Genomic DNA, 18,661 nt, shown 5'->3' with positions numbered 1-18,661 from the left:
CACTGGCCAGATGGACTTACCATGGTGTATTCAGACACTGGCCAGATGGACTTACCATGGTGTATTCAGACACTGGGCAGATGGACTTACCCTGGTGTATTCAGACACTGGCCAGATGGACTTACCATGGTGTATTCAGACACTGGCCAGATGGACTTACCATGGTGTATTCAGACACTGGCCAGATGGACTTACCATGGTGTATTCAGACACTGGCCAGAGGGACTTACCATGGTGTATTCAGACACTGACCAGATGGACTTACCATGGTGTATTCAGACACTGGCCAGATGGACTTACCATGGTGTATTCAGACACTGGCCAGATGGACTTACCATGGTGTATTCAGACACTGGGCAGATGGACTGCCGTGGTGTATTCAGACACTGGCCAGATGGACTTACCATGGTGTATTCAGACACTGGCCAGATGGACTTACCATGGTGTATTCAGACACTGGCCAGATGGACTTACCATGGTGTATTCAGACACTGGCCAGATGGACTGCCATGGTGTATTCAGACACTGGGCAGATGGACTTACCATGGTGTATTCAGACACTGGCCAGATGGACTTACCATGGTGTATTCAGACACTGGGCAGATGGACTTACCGTGGTGAATTCAGACACTGGCCAGATGGACTTACCGTGGTGTATTCAGACACTGGGCTGATGGACTGCAGTGGTGTATTCAGACATTGGCCAGATGGACTTACCATGGTGTATTCAGACACTGGCCAGATGGACTTACCATGGTGTATTCAGACACTGGCCAGATGGACTTACCGTGGTGTATTCAGACACTGGCCAGATGGACTTACCATGGTGTATTCAGACACTGGCCAGATGGACTGCTGTGGTGTATTCAGACACTGGCCAGATGGACTTACCATGGTGTATTCAGACACTGGCCAGATGGACTTACCATGGTGTATTCAGACACTGGCCAGATGGACTGCTGTGGTGTATTCAGACACTGGCCAGATGGACTTACCATGGTGTATTCAGACACTGGCCAGATGGACTTACCATGGTGTATTCAGACACTGGGCAGATGGACTTACCGTGGTGAATTCAGAGACTGGCCAGATGGACTTACCATGGTGTATTCAGACACTGGGCAGATGGACTTACCATGGTGAATTCAGACACTGGCCAGATGGACTTACCATGGTGTATTCAGACACTGGCCAGATGGACTGCCGTGGTGTATTCAGACACTGGCCAGATGGACTTACCATGGTGTATTCAGACACTGGGCAGATGGACTTACCATGGTGTATTCAGACACTGGCCAGATGGACTGCCGTGGTGTATTCAGACACTGGCCAGATGGACTTACCATGGTGTATTCAGACACTGGCCAGATGGACTTACCATGGTGTATTCAGACACTGGCCAGATGGACTTACCATGGTGTATTCAGACACTGGCCAGATGGACTGCTGTGGTGTATTCAGACACTGGCCAGATGGACTTACCATGGTGTATTCAGACACTGGCCAGATGGACTTACCATGGTGTATTCAGACACTGGGTAGATGGACTTACCGTGGTGAATTCAGACACTGGCCAGATGGACTTACCATGGTGTATTCAGACACTGGGCAGATGGACTTACCATGGTGAATTCAGACACTGGCCAGATGGACTTACCATGGTGTATTCAGACACTGGCCAGATGGACTGCCGTGGTGTATTCAGACACTGGCCAGATGGACTTACCATGGTGTATTCAGACACTGGGCAGATGGACTTACCATGGTGTATTCAGACACTGGCCAGATGGACTGCCGTGGTGTATTCAGACACTGGCCAGATGGACTTACCATGGTGTATTCAGACACTGGGCAGATGGACTTACCATGGTGTATTCAGACACTGGCCAGATGGACTGCCGTGGTGAATTCAGACACTGGCCAGATGGACTTACCGTGGTGTATTCAGACACTGGCCAGATGGACTTACCATGGTGTATTCAGACACTGACCAGATGGACTTACCGTGGTGTATTCAGACACTGGGCAGATGGACTGCCATGGTGTATTCAGACACTGGCCAGATGGACTGCCGTGGTGTATTCAGACACTGGCCAGATGGACTTACCATGGTGTATTCAGACACTGGCCAGATGGACTTACCATGGTGTATTCAGACACTGGCCAGATGGACTGCCGTGGTGAATTCAGACACTGGCCAGATGGACTTACCATGGTGTATTCAGACACTGGCCAGATGGACTTACCATGGTGTATTCAGACACTGGGCAGATGGACTTACCCTGGTGTATTCAGACACTGGCCAGATGGACTTACCATGGTGTATTCAGACACTGGCCAGATGGACTTACCATGGTGTATTCAGACACTCGCCAGATGGACTTACCATGGTGTATTCAGACACTGGCCAGATGGACTGCTGTGGTGTATTCAGACACTGGCCAGATGGACTTACCATGGTGTATTCAGACACTGGCCAGATGGACTGCCGTGGTGTATTCAGACACTGGCCAGATGGACTTACCATGGTGTATTCAGACACTGGCCAGATGGACTGCCATGGTGTATTCAGACACTGGCCAGATGGACTTACCATGGTGTATTCAGACACTGGCCAGATGGACTGCCGTGGTGTATTCAGACACTGGCCAGATGGACTTACCATGGTGTATTCAGACACTGGCCAGATGGACTGCCGTGGTGTATTCAGACACTGGCCAGATGGACTTACCATGGTGTATTCAGACACTGGCCAGATGGACTGCCGTGGTGTATTCAGACACTGGCCAGATGGACTTACCATGGTGTATTCAGACACTGGGCAGATGGACTTACCGTGGTGAATTCAGACACTGGCCAGATGGACTTACCGTGGTGTATTCAGACACTGGGCTGATGGACTGCAGTGGTGTATTCAGACATTGGCCAGATGGACTTACCATGGTGTATTCAGACACTGGGCAGATGGACTTACCATGGTGTATTCAGACACTGGCCAGATGGACTGCCGTGGTGTATTCAGACACTGGCCAGATGGACTTACCATGGTGTATTCAGACACTGGCCAGATGGACTTACCATGGTGTATTCAGACACTGGCCAGATGGACTTACCATGGTGTATTCAGACACTGGCCAGATGGACTGCTGTGGTGTATTCAGACACTGGCCAGATGGACTTACCATGGTGTATTCAGACACTGGCCAGATGGACTTACCATGGTGTATTCAGACACTGGGTAGATGGACTTACCGTGGTGAATTCAGACATTGGCCAGATGGACTTACCATGGTGTATTCAGACACTGGGCAGATGGACTTACCATGGTGAATTCAGACACTGGCCAGATGGACTTACCATGGTGTATTCAGACACTGGCCAGATGGACTGCCGTGGTGTATTCAGACACTGGCCAGATGGACTTACCATGGTGTATTCAGACACTGGGCAGATGGACTTACCATGGTGTATTCAGACACTGGCCAGATGGACTGCCGTGGTGTATTCAGACACTGGCCAGATGGACTTACCATGGTGTATTCGGACACTGGGCAGATGGACTTACCATGGTGTATTCAGACACTGGCCAGATGGACTTACCCTGGTGTATTCAGACACTGGCCAGATGGACTTACCATGGTGTATTCAGACACTGGCCAGATGGACTTACCATGGTGTATTCAGACACTGGCCAGATGGACTTACCATGGTGTATTCAGACACTGGCCAGAGGGACTTACCATGGTGTATTCAGACACTGACCAGATGGACTTACCATGGTGTATTCAGACACTGGCCAGATGGACTTACCATGGTGTATTCAGACACTGGCCAGATGGACTTACCATGGTGTATTCAGACACTGGGCAGATGGACTGCCGTGGTGTATTCAGACACTGGCCAGATGGACTTACCATGGTGTATTCAGACACTGGCCAGATGGACTTACCATGGTGTATTCAGACACTGGCCAGATGGACTTACCATGGTGTATTCAGACACTGGCCAGATGGACTGCCATGGTGTATTCAGACACTGGGCAGATGGACTTACCATGGTGTATTCAGACACTGGCCAGATGGACTTACCATGGTGTATTCAGACACTGGGCAGATGGACTTACCGTGGTGAATTCAGACACTGGCCAGATGGACTTACCGTGGTGTATTCAGACACTGGGCTGATGGACTGCAGTGGTGTATTCAGACATTGGCCAGATGGACTTACCATGGTGTATTCAGACACTGGCCAGATGGACTTACCGTGGTGTATTCAGACACTGACCAGATGGACTTACCATGGTGTATTCAGACACTGGCCAGATGGACTTACCATGGTGTATTCAGACACTGGCCAGATGGACTTACCGTGGTGTATTCAGACACTGGCCAGATGGACTTACCATGGTGTATTCAGACACTGGCCAGATGGACTGCTGTGGTGTATTCAGACACTGGCCAGATGGACTTACCATGGTGTATTCAGACACTGGCCAGATGGACTTACCATGGTGTATTCAGACACTGGCCAGATGGACTGCTGTGGTGTATTCAGACACTGGCCAGATGGACTTACCATGGTGTATTCAGACACTGGCCAGATGGACTTACCATGGTGTATTCAGACACTGGGCAGATGGACTTACCGTGGTGAATTCAGAGACTGGCCAGATGGACTTACCATGGTGTATTCAGACACTGGGCAGATGGACTTACCATGGTGAATTCAGACACTGGCCAGATGGACTTACCATGGTGTATTCAGACACTGGCCAGATGGACTGCCGTGGTGTATTCAGACACTGGCCAGATGGACTTACCATGGTGTATTCAGACACTGGGCAGATGGACTTACCATGGTGTATTCAGACACTGGCCAGATGGACTGCCGTGGTGTATTCAGACACTGGCCAGATGGACTTACCATGGTGTATTCAGACACTGGCCAGATGGACTTACCATGGTGTATTCAGACACTGGCCAGATGGACTTACCATGGTGTATTCAGACACTGGCCAGATGGACTGCTGTGGTGTATTCAGACACTGGCCAGATGGACTTACCATGGTGTATTCAGACACTGGCCAGATGGACTTACCATGGTGTATTCAGACACTGGGTAGATGGACTTACCGTGGTGAATTCAGACACTGGCCAGATGGACTTACCATGGTGTATTCAGACACTGGGCAGATGGACTTACCATGGTGAATTCAGACACTGGCCAGATGGACTTACCATGGTGTATTCAGACACTGGCCAGATGGACTGCCGTGGTGTATTCAGACACTGGCCAGATGGACTTACCATGGTGTATTCAGACACTGGGCAGATGGACTTACCATGGTGTATTCAGACACTGGCCAGATGGACTGCCGTGGTGTATTCAGACACTGGCCAGATGGACTTACCATGGTGTATTCAGACACTGGGCAGATGGACTTACCATGGTGTATTCAGACACTGGCCAGATGGACTGCCGTGGTGAATTCAGACACTGGCCAGATGGACTTACCGTGGTGTATTCAGACACTGGCCAGATGGACTTACCATGGTGTATTCAGACACTGACCAGATGGACTTACCGTGGTGTATTCAGACACTGGGCAGATGGACTGCCATGGTGTATTCAGACACTGGCCAGATGGACTGCCGTGGTGTATTCAGACACTGGCCAGATGGACTTACCATGGTGTATTCAGACACTGGCCAGATGGACTTACCATGGTGTATTCAGACACTGGCCAGATGGACTGCCGTGGTGAATTCAGACACTGGCCAGATGGACTTACCATGGTGTATTCAGACACTGGCCAGATGGACTTACCATGGTGTATTCAGACACTGGGCAGATGGACTTACCCTGGTGTATTCAGACACTGGCCAGATGGACTTACCATGGTGTATTCAGACACTGGCCAGATGGACTTACCATGGTGTATTCAGACACTCGCCAGATGGACTTACCATGGTGTATTCAGACACTGGCCAGATGGACTGCTGTGGTGTATTCAGACACTGGCCAGATGGACTTACCATGGTGTATTCAGACACTGGCCAGATGGACTGCCGTGGTGTATTCAGACACTGGCCAGATGGACTTACCATGGTGTATTCAGACACTGGCCAGATGGACTGCCATGGTGTATTCAGACACTGGCCAGATGGACTTACCATGGTGTATTCAGACACTGGCCAGATGGACTGCCGTGGTGTATTCAGACACTGGCCAGATGGACTTACCATGGTGTATTCAGACACTGGCCAGATGGACTGCCGTGGTGTATTCAGACACTGGCCAGATGGACTTACCATGGTGTATTCAGACACTGGCCAGATGGACTGCCGTGGTGTATTCAGACACTGGCCAGATGGACTTACCATGGTGTATTCAGACACTGGGCAGATGGACTTACCGTGGTGAATTCAGACACTGGCCAGATGGACTTACCGTGGTGTATTCAGACACTGGGCTGATGGACTGCAGTGGTGTATTCAGACATTGGCCAGATGGACTTACCATGGTGTATTCAGACACTGGGCAGATGGACTTACCATGGTGTATTCAGACACTGGCCAGATGGACTGCCGTGGTGTATTCAGACACTGGCCAGATGGACTTACCATGGTGTATTCAGACACTGGCCAGATGGACTTACCATGGTGTATTCAGACACTGGCCAGATGGACTTACCATGGTGTATTCAGACACTGGCCAGATGGACTGCTGTGGTGTATTCAGACACTGGCCAGATGGACTTACCATGGTGTATTCAGACACTGGCCAGATGGACTTACCATGGTGTATTCAGACACTGGGTAGATGGACTTACCGTGGTGAATTCAGACACTGGCCAGATGGACTTACCATGGTGTATTCAGACACTGGGCAGATGGACTTACCATGGTGAATTCAGACACTGGCCAGATGGACTTACCATGGTGTATTCAGACACTGGCCAGATGGACTGCCGTGGTGTATTCAGACACTGGCCAGATGGACTTACCATGGTGTATTCAGACACTGGGCAGATGGACTTACCATGGTGTATTCAGACACTGGCCAGATGGACTGCCGTGGTGTATTCAGACACTGGCCAGATGGACTTACCATGGTGTATTCAGACACTGGGCAGATGGACTTACCATGGTGTATTCAGACACTGGCCAGATGGACTGCCGTGGTGAATTCAGACACTGGCCAGATGGACTTACCGTGGTGTATTCAGACACTGGCCAGATGGACTTACCATGGTGTATTCAGACACTGACCAGATGGACTTACCGTGGTGTATTCAGACACTGGGCAGATGGACTGCCATGGTGTATTCAGACACTGGCCAGATGGACTGCCGTGGTGTATTCAGACACTGGCCAGATGGACTTACCATGGTGTATTCAGACACTGGCCAGATGGACTTACCATGGTGTATTCAGACACTGGCCAGATGGACTGCCGTGGTGAATTCAGACACTGGCCAGATGGACTTACCATGGTGTATTCAGACACTGGCCAGATGGACTTACCATGGTGTATTCAGACACTGGGCAGATGGACTTACCCTGGTGTATTCAGACACTGGCCAGATGGACTTACCATGGTGTATTCAGACACTGGCCAGATGGACTTACCATGGTGTATTCAGACACTCGCCAGATGGACTTACCATGGTGTATTCAGACACTGGCCAGATGGACTGCTGTGGTGTATTCAGACACTGGCCAGATGGACTTACCATGGTGTATTCAGACACTGGCCAGATGGACTGCCGTGGTGTATTCAGACACTGGCCAGATGGACTTACCATGGTGTATTCAGACACTGGCCAGATGGACTGCCATGGTGTATTCAGACACTGGCCAGATGGACTTACCATGGTGTATTCAGACACTGGCCAGATGGACTGCCGTGGTGTATTCAGACACTGGCCAGATGGACTTACCATGGTGTATTCAGACACTGGCCAGATGGACTGCCGTGGTGTATTCAGACACTGGCCAGATGGACTTACCATGGTGTATTCAGACACTGGCCAGATGGACTGCTGTGGTGTATTCAGACACTGGCCAGATGGACTTACCATGGTGTATTCAGACACTGGCCAGATGGACTGCCGTGGTGTATTCAGACACTGGCCAGATGGACTTACCATGGTGTATTCAGACACTGGGCAGATGGACTTACCGTGGTGAATTCAGACACTGGCCAGATGGACTTACCGTGGTGTATTCAGACACTGGGCTGATGGACTGCAGTGGTGTATTCAGACACTGGCCAGATGGACTGCTGTGGTGTATTCAGACACTGGCCAGATGGACTTACCATGGTGTATTCAGACACTGGCCAGATGGACTGCTGTGGTGTATTCAGACACTGGCCAGATGGACTTACCATGGTGTATTCAGACACTGGCCAGATGGACTGCCATGGTGTATTCAGACACTGGCCAGATGGACTTACCATGGTGTATTCAGACACTGGCCAGAAGGACTTACCATGGTGTATTCAGACACTGGCCAGATGGTCTGCCATGGTGTATTCAGACACTGGGCAGATGGACTTACCATGGTGTATTCAGACACTGGCCAGATGGACTTACCATGGTGTATTCAGTCACTGGGCAGATGGACTTACCGTGGTGAATTCAGACACTGGCCAGATGGACTTACCATGGTGTATTCAGACACTGGGCTGATGGACTGCCGTGGTGTATTCAGACACTGGCCAGATGGACTTACCATGGTGTATTCAGACACTGGCCAGATGGACTTACCGTGGTGTATTCAGACACTGACCAGATGGACTTACCATGGTGTATTCAGACACTGGCCAGATGGACTTACCATGGTGTATTCGGACACTGGCCAGATGGACTTACCGTGGTATATTCAGACACTGGCCAGATGGACTTACCATGGTGTATTCAGACACTGGCCAGATGGACTGCTGTGGTGTATTCAGACACTGGCCAGATGGACTTACCATGGTGTATTCAGACACTGGCCAGATGGACTTACCATGGTGTATTCAGACACTGGCCAGATGGACTGCTGTGGTGTATTCAGACACTGGCCAGATGGACTTACCATGGTGTATTCAGACACTGGCCAGATGGACTTACCATGGTGTATTCAGACACTGGCCAGATGGACTTACCATGGTGTATTCAGACACTGGGCAGATGGACTTACCATGGTGAATTCAGACACTGGCCAGATGGACTTACCATGGTGTATTCAGACACTGGGCTGATGGACTGCAGTGGTGTATTCAGACACTGGCCAGATGGACTTACCATGGTGTATTCAGACACTGGCCAGATGGACTTACCATGGTGTATTCAGACACTGGCCAGATGGACTGCTGTGGTGTATTCAGACACTGGCCAGATGGACTTACCATGGTGTATTCAGACACTGGCCAGATGGACTGCTGTGGTGTATTCAGACACTGGCCAGATGGACTTACCATGGTGTATTCAGACACTGGCCAGATGGACTTACCATGGTGTATTCAGACACTGGCCAGATGGACTTACCATGGTGTATTCAGACACTGGCCAGATAGACTGCTGTGGTGTATTCAGACACTGGCCAGATGGACTGCCGTGGTGTATTCAGATACTGGCCAGATGGACTGCCGTGGTGTATTCAGACACTGGGCAGATGGACTTACCATGGTGTATTCAGACACTGGCCAGATGGACTTACCATGGTATATTCAGACACTGGCCAGATGGACTTACCATGGTGTATTCAGACACTGGCCAGATGGACTGCTGTGGTGTATTCAGACACTGGCCAGATGGACTTACCATGGTGTATTCAGACACTGGCCAGATGGACTTACCATGGTGTATTCAGACACTGGCCAGATGGACTGCTGTGGTGTATTCAGACTCTGGCCAGATGGACTGCCGTGGTGTATTCAGACACTGGCCAGATGGACTTACCATGGTGTATTCAGACACTGGCCAGATGGACTTACCATGGTGTATTCAGACACTGGCCAGATGGACTTACCATGGTGTATTCAGACACTGGCCAGATGGACTTACCATGGTGTATTCAGACACTGGCCAGATGGACTTACCATGGTGTATTCAGACACTGGCCAGATGGACTGCCGTGGTGTATTCAGACACTGGCCAGATGGACTTACCATGGTGTATTCAGACACTGGCCAGATGGACTGCCGTGGTGTATTCAGACACTGGCCAGATGGACTGCCGTGGTGTATTCAGACACTGGCCAGATGGACTTACCATGGTGTATTCAGACACTGGGCAGATGGACTTACCATGGTGAATTCAGACACTGGCCAGATGGACTTACCGTGGTGTATTCAGACACTGGGCTGATGGACTGCCATGGTGAATTCACACACTGGGCAGATGGACTTACCGTGGTGAATTCAGACACTGGCCAGATGGACTTACCGTGGTGTATTCAGACACTGGCCAGATGGACTTACCATGGTGTATTCAGACACTGGCCAGATGGACTGCCGTGGTGTATTCAGACACTGGCCAGATGGACTTACCATGGTGTATTCAGACACTGGCTAGATGGACTTACCATGGTGTATTCAGACACTGGGCAGATGGACTTACCGTGGTGAATTCAGACACTGGCCAGATGGACTTACCGTGGTGTATTCAGACACTGGCCAGAAGGACTTACTGTGGTGTATTCAGACACTGGCCAGAAGGACTTACTGTGGTGTACTCAGACACTGACCAGATGGACTTACCATGGTGTATTCAGACACTGACCAGATGGACTTACCATGGTGTATTCAGACACTGGCCAGATGGACTTACCATGGTGTATTCAGACACTGGCCAGATGGACTTACCATGGTGTATTCAGACACTGGGCAGATGGGCTGCCGTGGTGAATTCAGAGACTGGCCAGATGGACTTACCATGGTGTATTCAGACACTGGCCAGATGGACTTACCATGGTGTATTCAGACACTGACCAGATGGACTTACCATGGTGTATTCAGACACTGGCCAGATGGACTTACCATGGTGTATTCAGACACTGGCCAGAAGGACTTACTGTGGTGTACTCAGACACTGACTAGATGGACTTACCATGGTGTATTCAGACACTGACCAGATGGACTTACCATGGTGTATTCAGACACTGGCCAGATGGACTTACCATGGTGTATTCAGACACTGGCCAGATGGACTTACCATGGTGTATTCAGACACTGGGCAGATGGGCTGCCGTGGTGAATTCAGACACTGGCCAGATGGACTTACCATGGTGTTTTCAGACACTGGCCAGATGAACTGCCGTGGTGTATAAGTTCATGTTACCTTGGTCTTTTTGATGTTAAAAATATTTATCTCAATGAAATCAAAATTCTGCAGCTGGTTGATGGACTAAGCGATCTCTGTGGGAAAAATTGTTAACGTTTCAATCAATGTCCATCAGATTTACTAGGTTTTGTGCATTTAAATAAAAAAAAAATCTGTATGTCTTCATACATGATCTGTCCTTTACATCCTCCATCACAGATTCTAGTTTGCATTCCATGATATCAATACCCCCTTTGTTTTACAGAAAACTCACCACAGTAGAAGGAGCAGCATATTTCAGTAATTACTTGGACGCATTCTTCAGTCTTTACGTGTTAGTGACAACAGCCAACAGCCCAGACATCATGTAAGTGCTTCCAGGCATTTTCATGTGAAACATTTGGTATCTAAACATTTAATATATTTGTAATGGTATTCTTTACTGGAAACTAATAGCCAATGCAGAGACTTCAAGATTCTGCATTGTATTTTGTCATTCTTCAGTTCCTAAGTGTAAAGGAGAATAAAATGTTTGTTACTCCGGATCCGAAAACAGAATAATCATTAAAAACTCAATAAATAGAAATATAAAAGCAATTCTAAAACACACGATGTACAAGAGTGAGGCCATACATACACAAGGTTAACTTCTATATATGAACTGATTGTATGTACATGAGGAACGCTCGGTGTAGGAGTATCTGTGATTTCACAGGAAATGATAAGTGACAAAGTAACTCTTGGCAAGAGGAGCTCTTCCAGGTAGCAGCAGTGCAAATGGAAACACAGTGGGACAGTGACTTGATGGTAAAACTTTATTTACTGGAGAGTGATAATTGAATCTGAGTGAAGATGAGTATAGGTCAAAAATGAGGCTTTAATCAGCCACTGAAACTACAGGTTGTAGAGAGCTTTGAAACCTCTTAAATGATCAGTACTATCAATGAAGTAATTGTGTTTTAAGGCTACTGATAGTTACCCATGTTGGTCACTTTTTGAGATTCTTACACTGCATTGCAGCAAACTTTCTAGAAGTGTGTACAGTATCCTGTTGTGTATTGTTCAAACATAAATATCAGAGAAGGTACAGAATTCTTTTCCTGACATGTTGAATTAATTATCGGCACACAGCATAATCCAGATCTCAGAAAGTTTACACACTCGGGCAACTGTTCTTTAATTTCAGAACCATGAGGGTTGGGTGAGGTTATGTCTAAGCTTCACTTGTGCTGCTGATCCATTTGAGTTTTGCTGTCTGTGTTTGCACACAAAGAATAGCAATTTGGATGAGTTGCTGGAGAAACTTAAATTACCTACATAAATGAACTCAAACAGAATGTTCCACCTTCAGGTATGGAAGGTTGGTGAACTTGGGAACAAAACAATTTTGTGAAGTCATCTAAATTTTGAATATATGTCACAGAGCAATTTGCTTAGTGGATGTGATGAAACATTCCCACTTGGGTGAAAATTAATTTTAAGAAGTGAATAGAATAGATGGCTAGAGCTAATAAGTTTGCATTGGGACTAGTAGTGGGGGATGATTTGTACACTCAGCAGTTTCTCGGATATGGTTGTTATGTAAGGCTAAAGCAGGGGCTCCAGCCTGGGGTCTGTAGACCCCTTGGTTAATGTCAGATTGTGACTACTCTCTCTGTAAACATGTTTTGAGCCCACGTGGGAGGACAGCAAAAGCAAATGTGTGGAGGATGGTTAGCTACTCTGTCGAAGCAGCAGTGGATGCTGGAATTGGACCAATTTTGGCTTGAAACATTGTTGTGCCTTATCAGAGAAGCTTTTGGTGAAAATAGAAATGGTGCTTGTGGTGCAGTGAGTAATACTGAAGCAAAAGGAGATAAATGATGGCATGGTCCATGGTAGAGGAAAGCAGACTGCTATATGGTAGGAAACAAAATAGAAAGATGGGCTGAAACCTCAGAGGAGACTCTTGGGTCAAAAAGACCAATGCCATTCAGTGGGAATTTACGGCCTGTTTGCTTCATGTCACATGTAAGGACAGATCTGCAGAATCTTTTGTGTTATTGAATCTGCTACACTTATTGTGGCATCATTGGATAATGTGACTGACATCCTCAATAAAGTAAATTTCAGGCATCACTGGGTAGGGATTTGGAATGAAGTTTGCCATTTATGTGTGACAAAATGTGTTGTTTAAGGTAAAGCAGAATGTGCCTGAGATACTCGGCAGGTCAGGTAGCATCCGTGGAAAAAGAAAAGGTCAACATTTCAGACCTCAGCAGCGTTGTGTACGTATTCTTTGATCCATAGCATCTGGAGTTGTATTTTTGTGTTAACATTTCAGACTGTATGGCCTTCATCAGAATGGATTTCATCAACCAATTGTTTCTCCTTGCTAGCTAGCATCTTTGCATATGTAAAAAATGCAAGGGTAAGGGGCTTATTAACAGGTCGGAGACAATGTTTGTGGCTTTAAGAGGCTCAATTTAGGTCAAATGCTGATCAGAATGTGTGGCAGTGATATAGGTGAGACTAAGGCTCATTTACAGTAGGAAACCCCCAGTCAGAAGGAGTATCTGTGATTGGTAAGCAGATCAAAGTTGTGAAGGTAAGAAAGGTTCTAAATATTGCATTTGGAGATAAGAAACATAAACTCAAATTGAATCTGATGTTCTGTTGAAAAAAATTCCATTAATCCAGTGTACAGTTTGTTCAGAAATCCCAATGGTTCCTCATCTCTCTCACTGAGTGCAGGTATCCCCCGTTCCTTTTTAAATCTCTGGGACCTACTCCCTTTCAACATCTGAGGGCACTGAACCATCAATGTGATACCTGAAAACAAATTAAAAATATGTTCGGGTAATTCCTAATAACCTTGTAAATCTGCTATACATACAGGATTAATGGAGTTTTGCACATCCAGTGACATCTGTAGAGAGAAACATCTGTGGCTGCTTATCCCAAATACATGAGTTCATTATTAAGTCCAGAAAGCTACAATTTTCCAATTAGACGCTAAGGTGCTGTTCCTCGAGCTTGAGTTGGTCACTATTGGAACAATGTCAGAGGCCAAAGTTGAGTCAGAGAGCATGGAGAGTTAAAGGGAAAGGCGCTTTACGTTCTGGGCAAAGTGGTCAACCAACCTGTGCTTGGTTCCTCCCGTATTGTCGAGACCACATCTGGACCCAATGCAAAACACCAATGTGTGAACTCAATTTCACTTGGAAAGACTGAGCCCATGGATGTTAGCAAGGAAAGAGTTAAAGAGCAGATGTGCAATCTCCCTGCAGTTACTCAACTGTGTGCCCTGATAAGGGGAGTGGTGTCTGGAGATAGAATGGCAATTATGCCACTGCTTGGAGGACAAGTTCTAATTTAGACCATGGTATTTGGCTTGTGAAATGTCTGCAAAATGCTATTTATTCTGTTTTTTTTTTCAGGATGCCTGCCTATGAGGTCAGCTGGGCTTATGCAATATTCTTTATCATTTTTATAATAGTGAACACCTATGTCTTTATGTCTCTCTTCCTGGCTGTTGTGTACAATGACTACAAGAAACATTTGAAGGTATGTGATTGTGAGGAGGATGCTAGACCATTAAAACATAATATGCTATTTTAAAAATTGAATTTGAGCTTACTTTTCTTAGCAACTCCTGGCCCCTAATGTTGCCTTACTTGAAAACTGTGCCTCCTGTACAAATTAAACTCTGGTTTTTAAAATTCAAGGGCAATCTCAGTCGAGAATAATCATAAAATTCTGAGTTTCTCTCTATTTTTCCCATAGCTCTGCAGTCATTCTTGCTTCCTGACCCTAATTATTTTATGTTCACCTGCCATGTTGTTCAATTAGGACTTTGCTTGTTGTTGATACAAAATTAGTTTATTGGCCTTGAGGTTCACTCCACTGCTTAATTAATCCTGTTAAGTGCAATTTTTTGTTGACTACATATTTCATCTAATTATCTTGATTCTTTCAATCATATATTTTAATTATCCTCATCTGGTTTGTTTTCTTTATAGTATCTCATTCTAACGTAGTTAGTTTTATTGTTGAAATAGTCCTGGGCTTGTTTTAAAATTGTTTGCGACTGTGTTTGCTCTCATAATGCTTCTTCACTCTTTCACACCCTTCTATCACTTACCAGAGCAATTGTTGTGTTAACTGACTATGGTTAAATTTTGTACAGAAGGTGGGGGGTGGGGGACTGGGGACAAGTTCAGAGTGATGTGTGCAACACGGTTTTTAACACGGAGTGAGAGCCGCCCAGAATGTGCTGCCAGGGATGGTGGTGGAGACTAATGCCATCATTCATTCATTATGTGCCATGTCATATGATGTAGGCGATCATGGTCTTTCCATGACCGTGATTGTTCCTGGCTATTTTTTTACAGCAGTGGTTGGCCATTACCATATTCTGGACAGCGTCTTTACAAGAGGGGTGATCCCAGCCATTATCAATACTCTTCAAAGACTGGCTGCCTGGCATCAGTGGTCACAGACAGAGGCCTCTACACCTCCCTCTGAAGTTGGAAACTGGACTTCTTAACAGTAAGGCCACAGTCAGTCGGTGTGGGCAGCAACATCTCCCCAAGGCTGTGTGCTCAGCCCGCTGCAGTCACACAACTGTGCTGTGGGATTCAGCTGAAACGTTGTCATGAAGTTTGCAGATGACAGAACAGCTCTATCAGGAATGATGATGAGACGGAGTATAGGGAGGAAGTGGATCGGTGGGAGAAGAACAACCTAAGCCTGAATGTGGAGAAGACAAAGGAGATCATTATGGACTTCAGGAAGGTGCAGATGAACCATCCCCATCTGTGAATACATGGCTCCTTAGAGAGAGTTAAGTGCACCAAGTTCCTGGGAGATCACATCACAGATGACCATGCCTAGTCCCTTAATATCACTTCCCTGAATAAGGAGGCACAGCAGCACCTCCACTTCCTAAGAAGATTGGGGCAATCAAGGTTCCCCCACCCCCACCATCTTAACTGCATTTTACAGGAGCACCATGGAGAGCATCCCGACAAGTTGCATCTCCATCTGGTACGGGACCAACCGAGCATCGGACCAGGAGTTCCTACAAAGGACTGTGAGAGCAGCTGAGAGGATCATAAGTTCAAAGGTCCAATTTAATGTCAAGGAAATGCATAGAATATACACCCTGAAATGCTTTTCCTTTGCAAACATCCATGAAAACAGAGAAATGCCCCAAAGAATGAATGGCAGTTAAATGTAAGAACCCTAAAGTCCCTCCCAACTCCCCTCCCTTCTGTGCACAAACGGCAGTGGGCAACAATCCCCGCCCCACCTGCAAAAAAAACCAAGCATCGGGACCTGCCACTGAGCACTCAGGTGTGAGCAAAGCAATAGCAAAGACACAGACTTGCAGTTACTGCAAAGACTTTGCATTTCACCCGGTATTCGACATACCGCAGATTCTCCCTCTCCCTAATAAGGGAGAAGGAAATGTCTCTATTTTCCCAGCGAGCAGAGAGACATAACAAACAACTCACTGGTTTACGATGTTAAAAGTCCGTAATGTCACTTTTTTCGAGCTTGGTGCCTGATGATCGCAAAGATCCCAGGTCTTCAGGCCCACAACCGTAGATATTTCTGCCGTGACACCAACCCACAATCTGCCCGTCTCCAGAGCTCCAACATCTTAGGCTTCCAAATCTGAGCCAGACTCTCAGGCCGAGCAATGGCCAGTCGTGAAACTCCGAGAACGGGTCCCATTCCCGCAAAGAACCATAGTCGGCGTGTAACTCCAGGTCGGGGACTTCAAAAGAATCCTGAAAGGGAAAAATAAAGTTATTAAAGATGGAAATAGAGCTGTTTCCAAAGATGATAGCAAAGAAGTCGCTGTTTAGCACCATCTTAACTTTGCTCTGCCTCATGGGGGTCTTCCTTTATCAGCAGCACTGCATATGCAGGACCCTTAGTATAATTAAGGATCCCACCCATCCATCCAGCATCCTCTTTGACTTTCTACCATCAGGCAGGAGACTCAGATATATAAAAACAAGAATGGTCAGAATGAGAAACAGTTTCTTCTTTCAGGCCATTAGGCTTCTGAACTCCCGGCTGCATCGTATTTGGAGTGTCACTGTTTAATCTGTTCCGTACCTTACAATACTTAATATTAATGCACTGTAGTTTGTTATTTATGTGTAAAGCATCTCCTTGCCTTCATAGGTTATCATGTGGGTTGTGCGCTTTATACCCTGATTCAAAGAAACGTTGTCTTGTTTCTATATACATATTGTATGTTATATACATGCATGTAGTTAAATGACATTTCACTTGACTTGTGATATGCACCAGCTACTCATACAACCATCCACCACTTGCTCCCATGGTTTCATGTGACCCTGATCGGTGAGGGCATTGCTAAGCAGGTAATTCACCTTGCGCAAGGGTGACCTGCAGGCCAGCGGAGGGAAGGAGTGTCTTACAGCTCCTTTGGTGGAGACGCCTCTCCACCCTGCCACTCTTCTGGAGGGTGTTTAAGAGCGTCTTTGTGGAAAGAATGGGATCTAATTAGTTCAGCACAGCAGTGTGGGCTGAAGGGCCGGTCCCTCTGTTGTACTCTTCTGAAAGGTGATTTCATCCTTCCAAAACTGCAGAGCTTTGGCGCTACGAGGCAGCCAGGTAAGAGGTGGAAAGGTGGCTGCTGGTTGTGGCAGTTGTATAGTGAGGTATTGTAGGGTTAGTCTCATTTGCCTCTATGTTTGGAACACACCTGGTGAGCTGAAGGGCCTGTTTCTGGGCTGAACTGTTCTCTGTTCTATGTATTGCAGCTGCTTGGATTGTACTTCCCCTCATTTTGCATTTCCAGAGAACGGGTATGTAACAGCATCGCCTCGTAGCAGAGGCCAGCTGCTGGTGTACTCACTGCTGAACAGTACAAGTGTCCAGCAAGATGGCGCCAGGGACAGGTGCAACCAATGGTGATGTCCTGCACACAGTTCGCAAAACTATTTCTTCTTCTCTTTCCTCTTTCAAATGTGCTTATACTACTAATTTGTGGGCGATTTGAGCCTGTAATTTACATTTTGATATTGCGTTTTGGGCCAGCTGAGCAATCTTAGCCTTCTGCTGTCTGAGAGAATTTGGGGTGGTTGAGAGCAAGGCTGAGAACAGAGAGTGTGGCCTAATGGTGGAGAACATACCCTTGATCAGCTCCATGACTCCCTGATACAGCCAACTAAAGGAAGATTGAAATTGACAAGGATGAGAGCAGAAGGTGAGAGGGTGTTCAGCTCGGTTTGCCTGCATTTGATCTGTCTCCCCCCCCCCCCCACCCCCGCTTACTGCTGCTGGAGAATGGTGCAGCATAGCAATGGAAAGGGAGAAAAACAG

At 47.1% G+C, this 18,661-nt stretch overlaps 1 protein-coding gene across 1 annotated transcript in view; it reads left to right on the top strand.

Annotated features, from left to right (window-relative positions):
- Positions 1-18,661, top strand: part of tpcn3 (two pore segment channel 3) — a 66,092-nt gene that overhangs the window by 25,266 nt on the left and 22,165 nt on the right. Inside the window, exons 7-8 of the mRNA XM_059982899.1 lie at positions 11,580-11,681; positions 14,734-14,860. Of these exons, the coding sequence (XP_059838882.1) occupies positions 11,580-11,681; positions 14,734-14,860 (229 nt within the window). The remainder of the gene's footprint in view (positions 1-11,579; positions 11,682-14,733; positions 14,861-18,661) is intronic.

The sequence above is a fragment of the Hypanus sabinus genome, chromosome 10 (assembly GCF_030144855.1).
Source record: "Hypanus sabinus isolate sHypSab1 chromosome 10, sHypSab1.hap1, whole genome shotgun sequence".
Taxonomy (NCBI): domain Eukaryota; kingdom Metazoa; phylum Chordata; class Chondrichthyes; order Myliobatiformes; family Dasyatidae; genus Hypanus; species Hypanus sabinus.
This window is presented reverse-complemented; position numbering and strand designations above follow the sequence as displayed.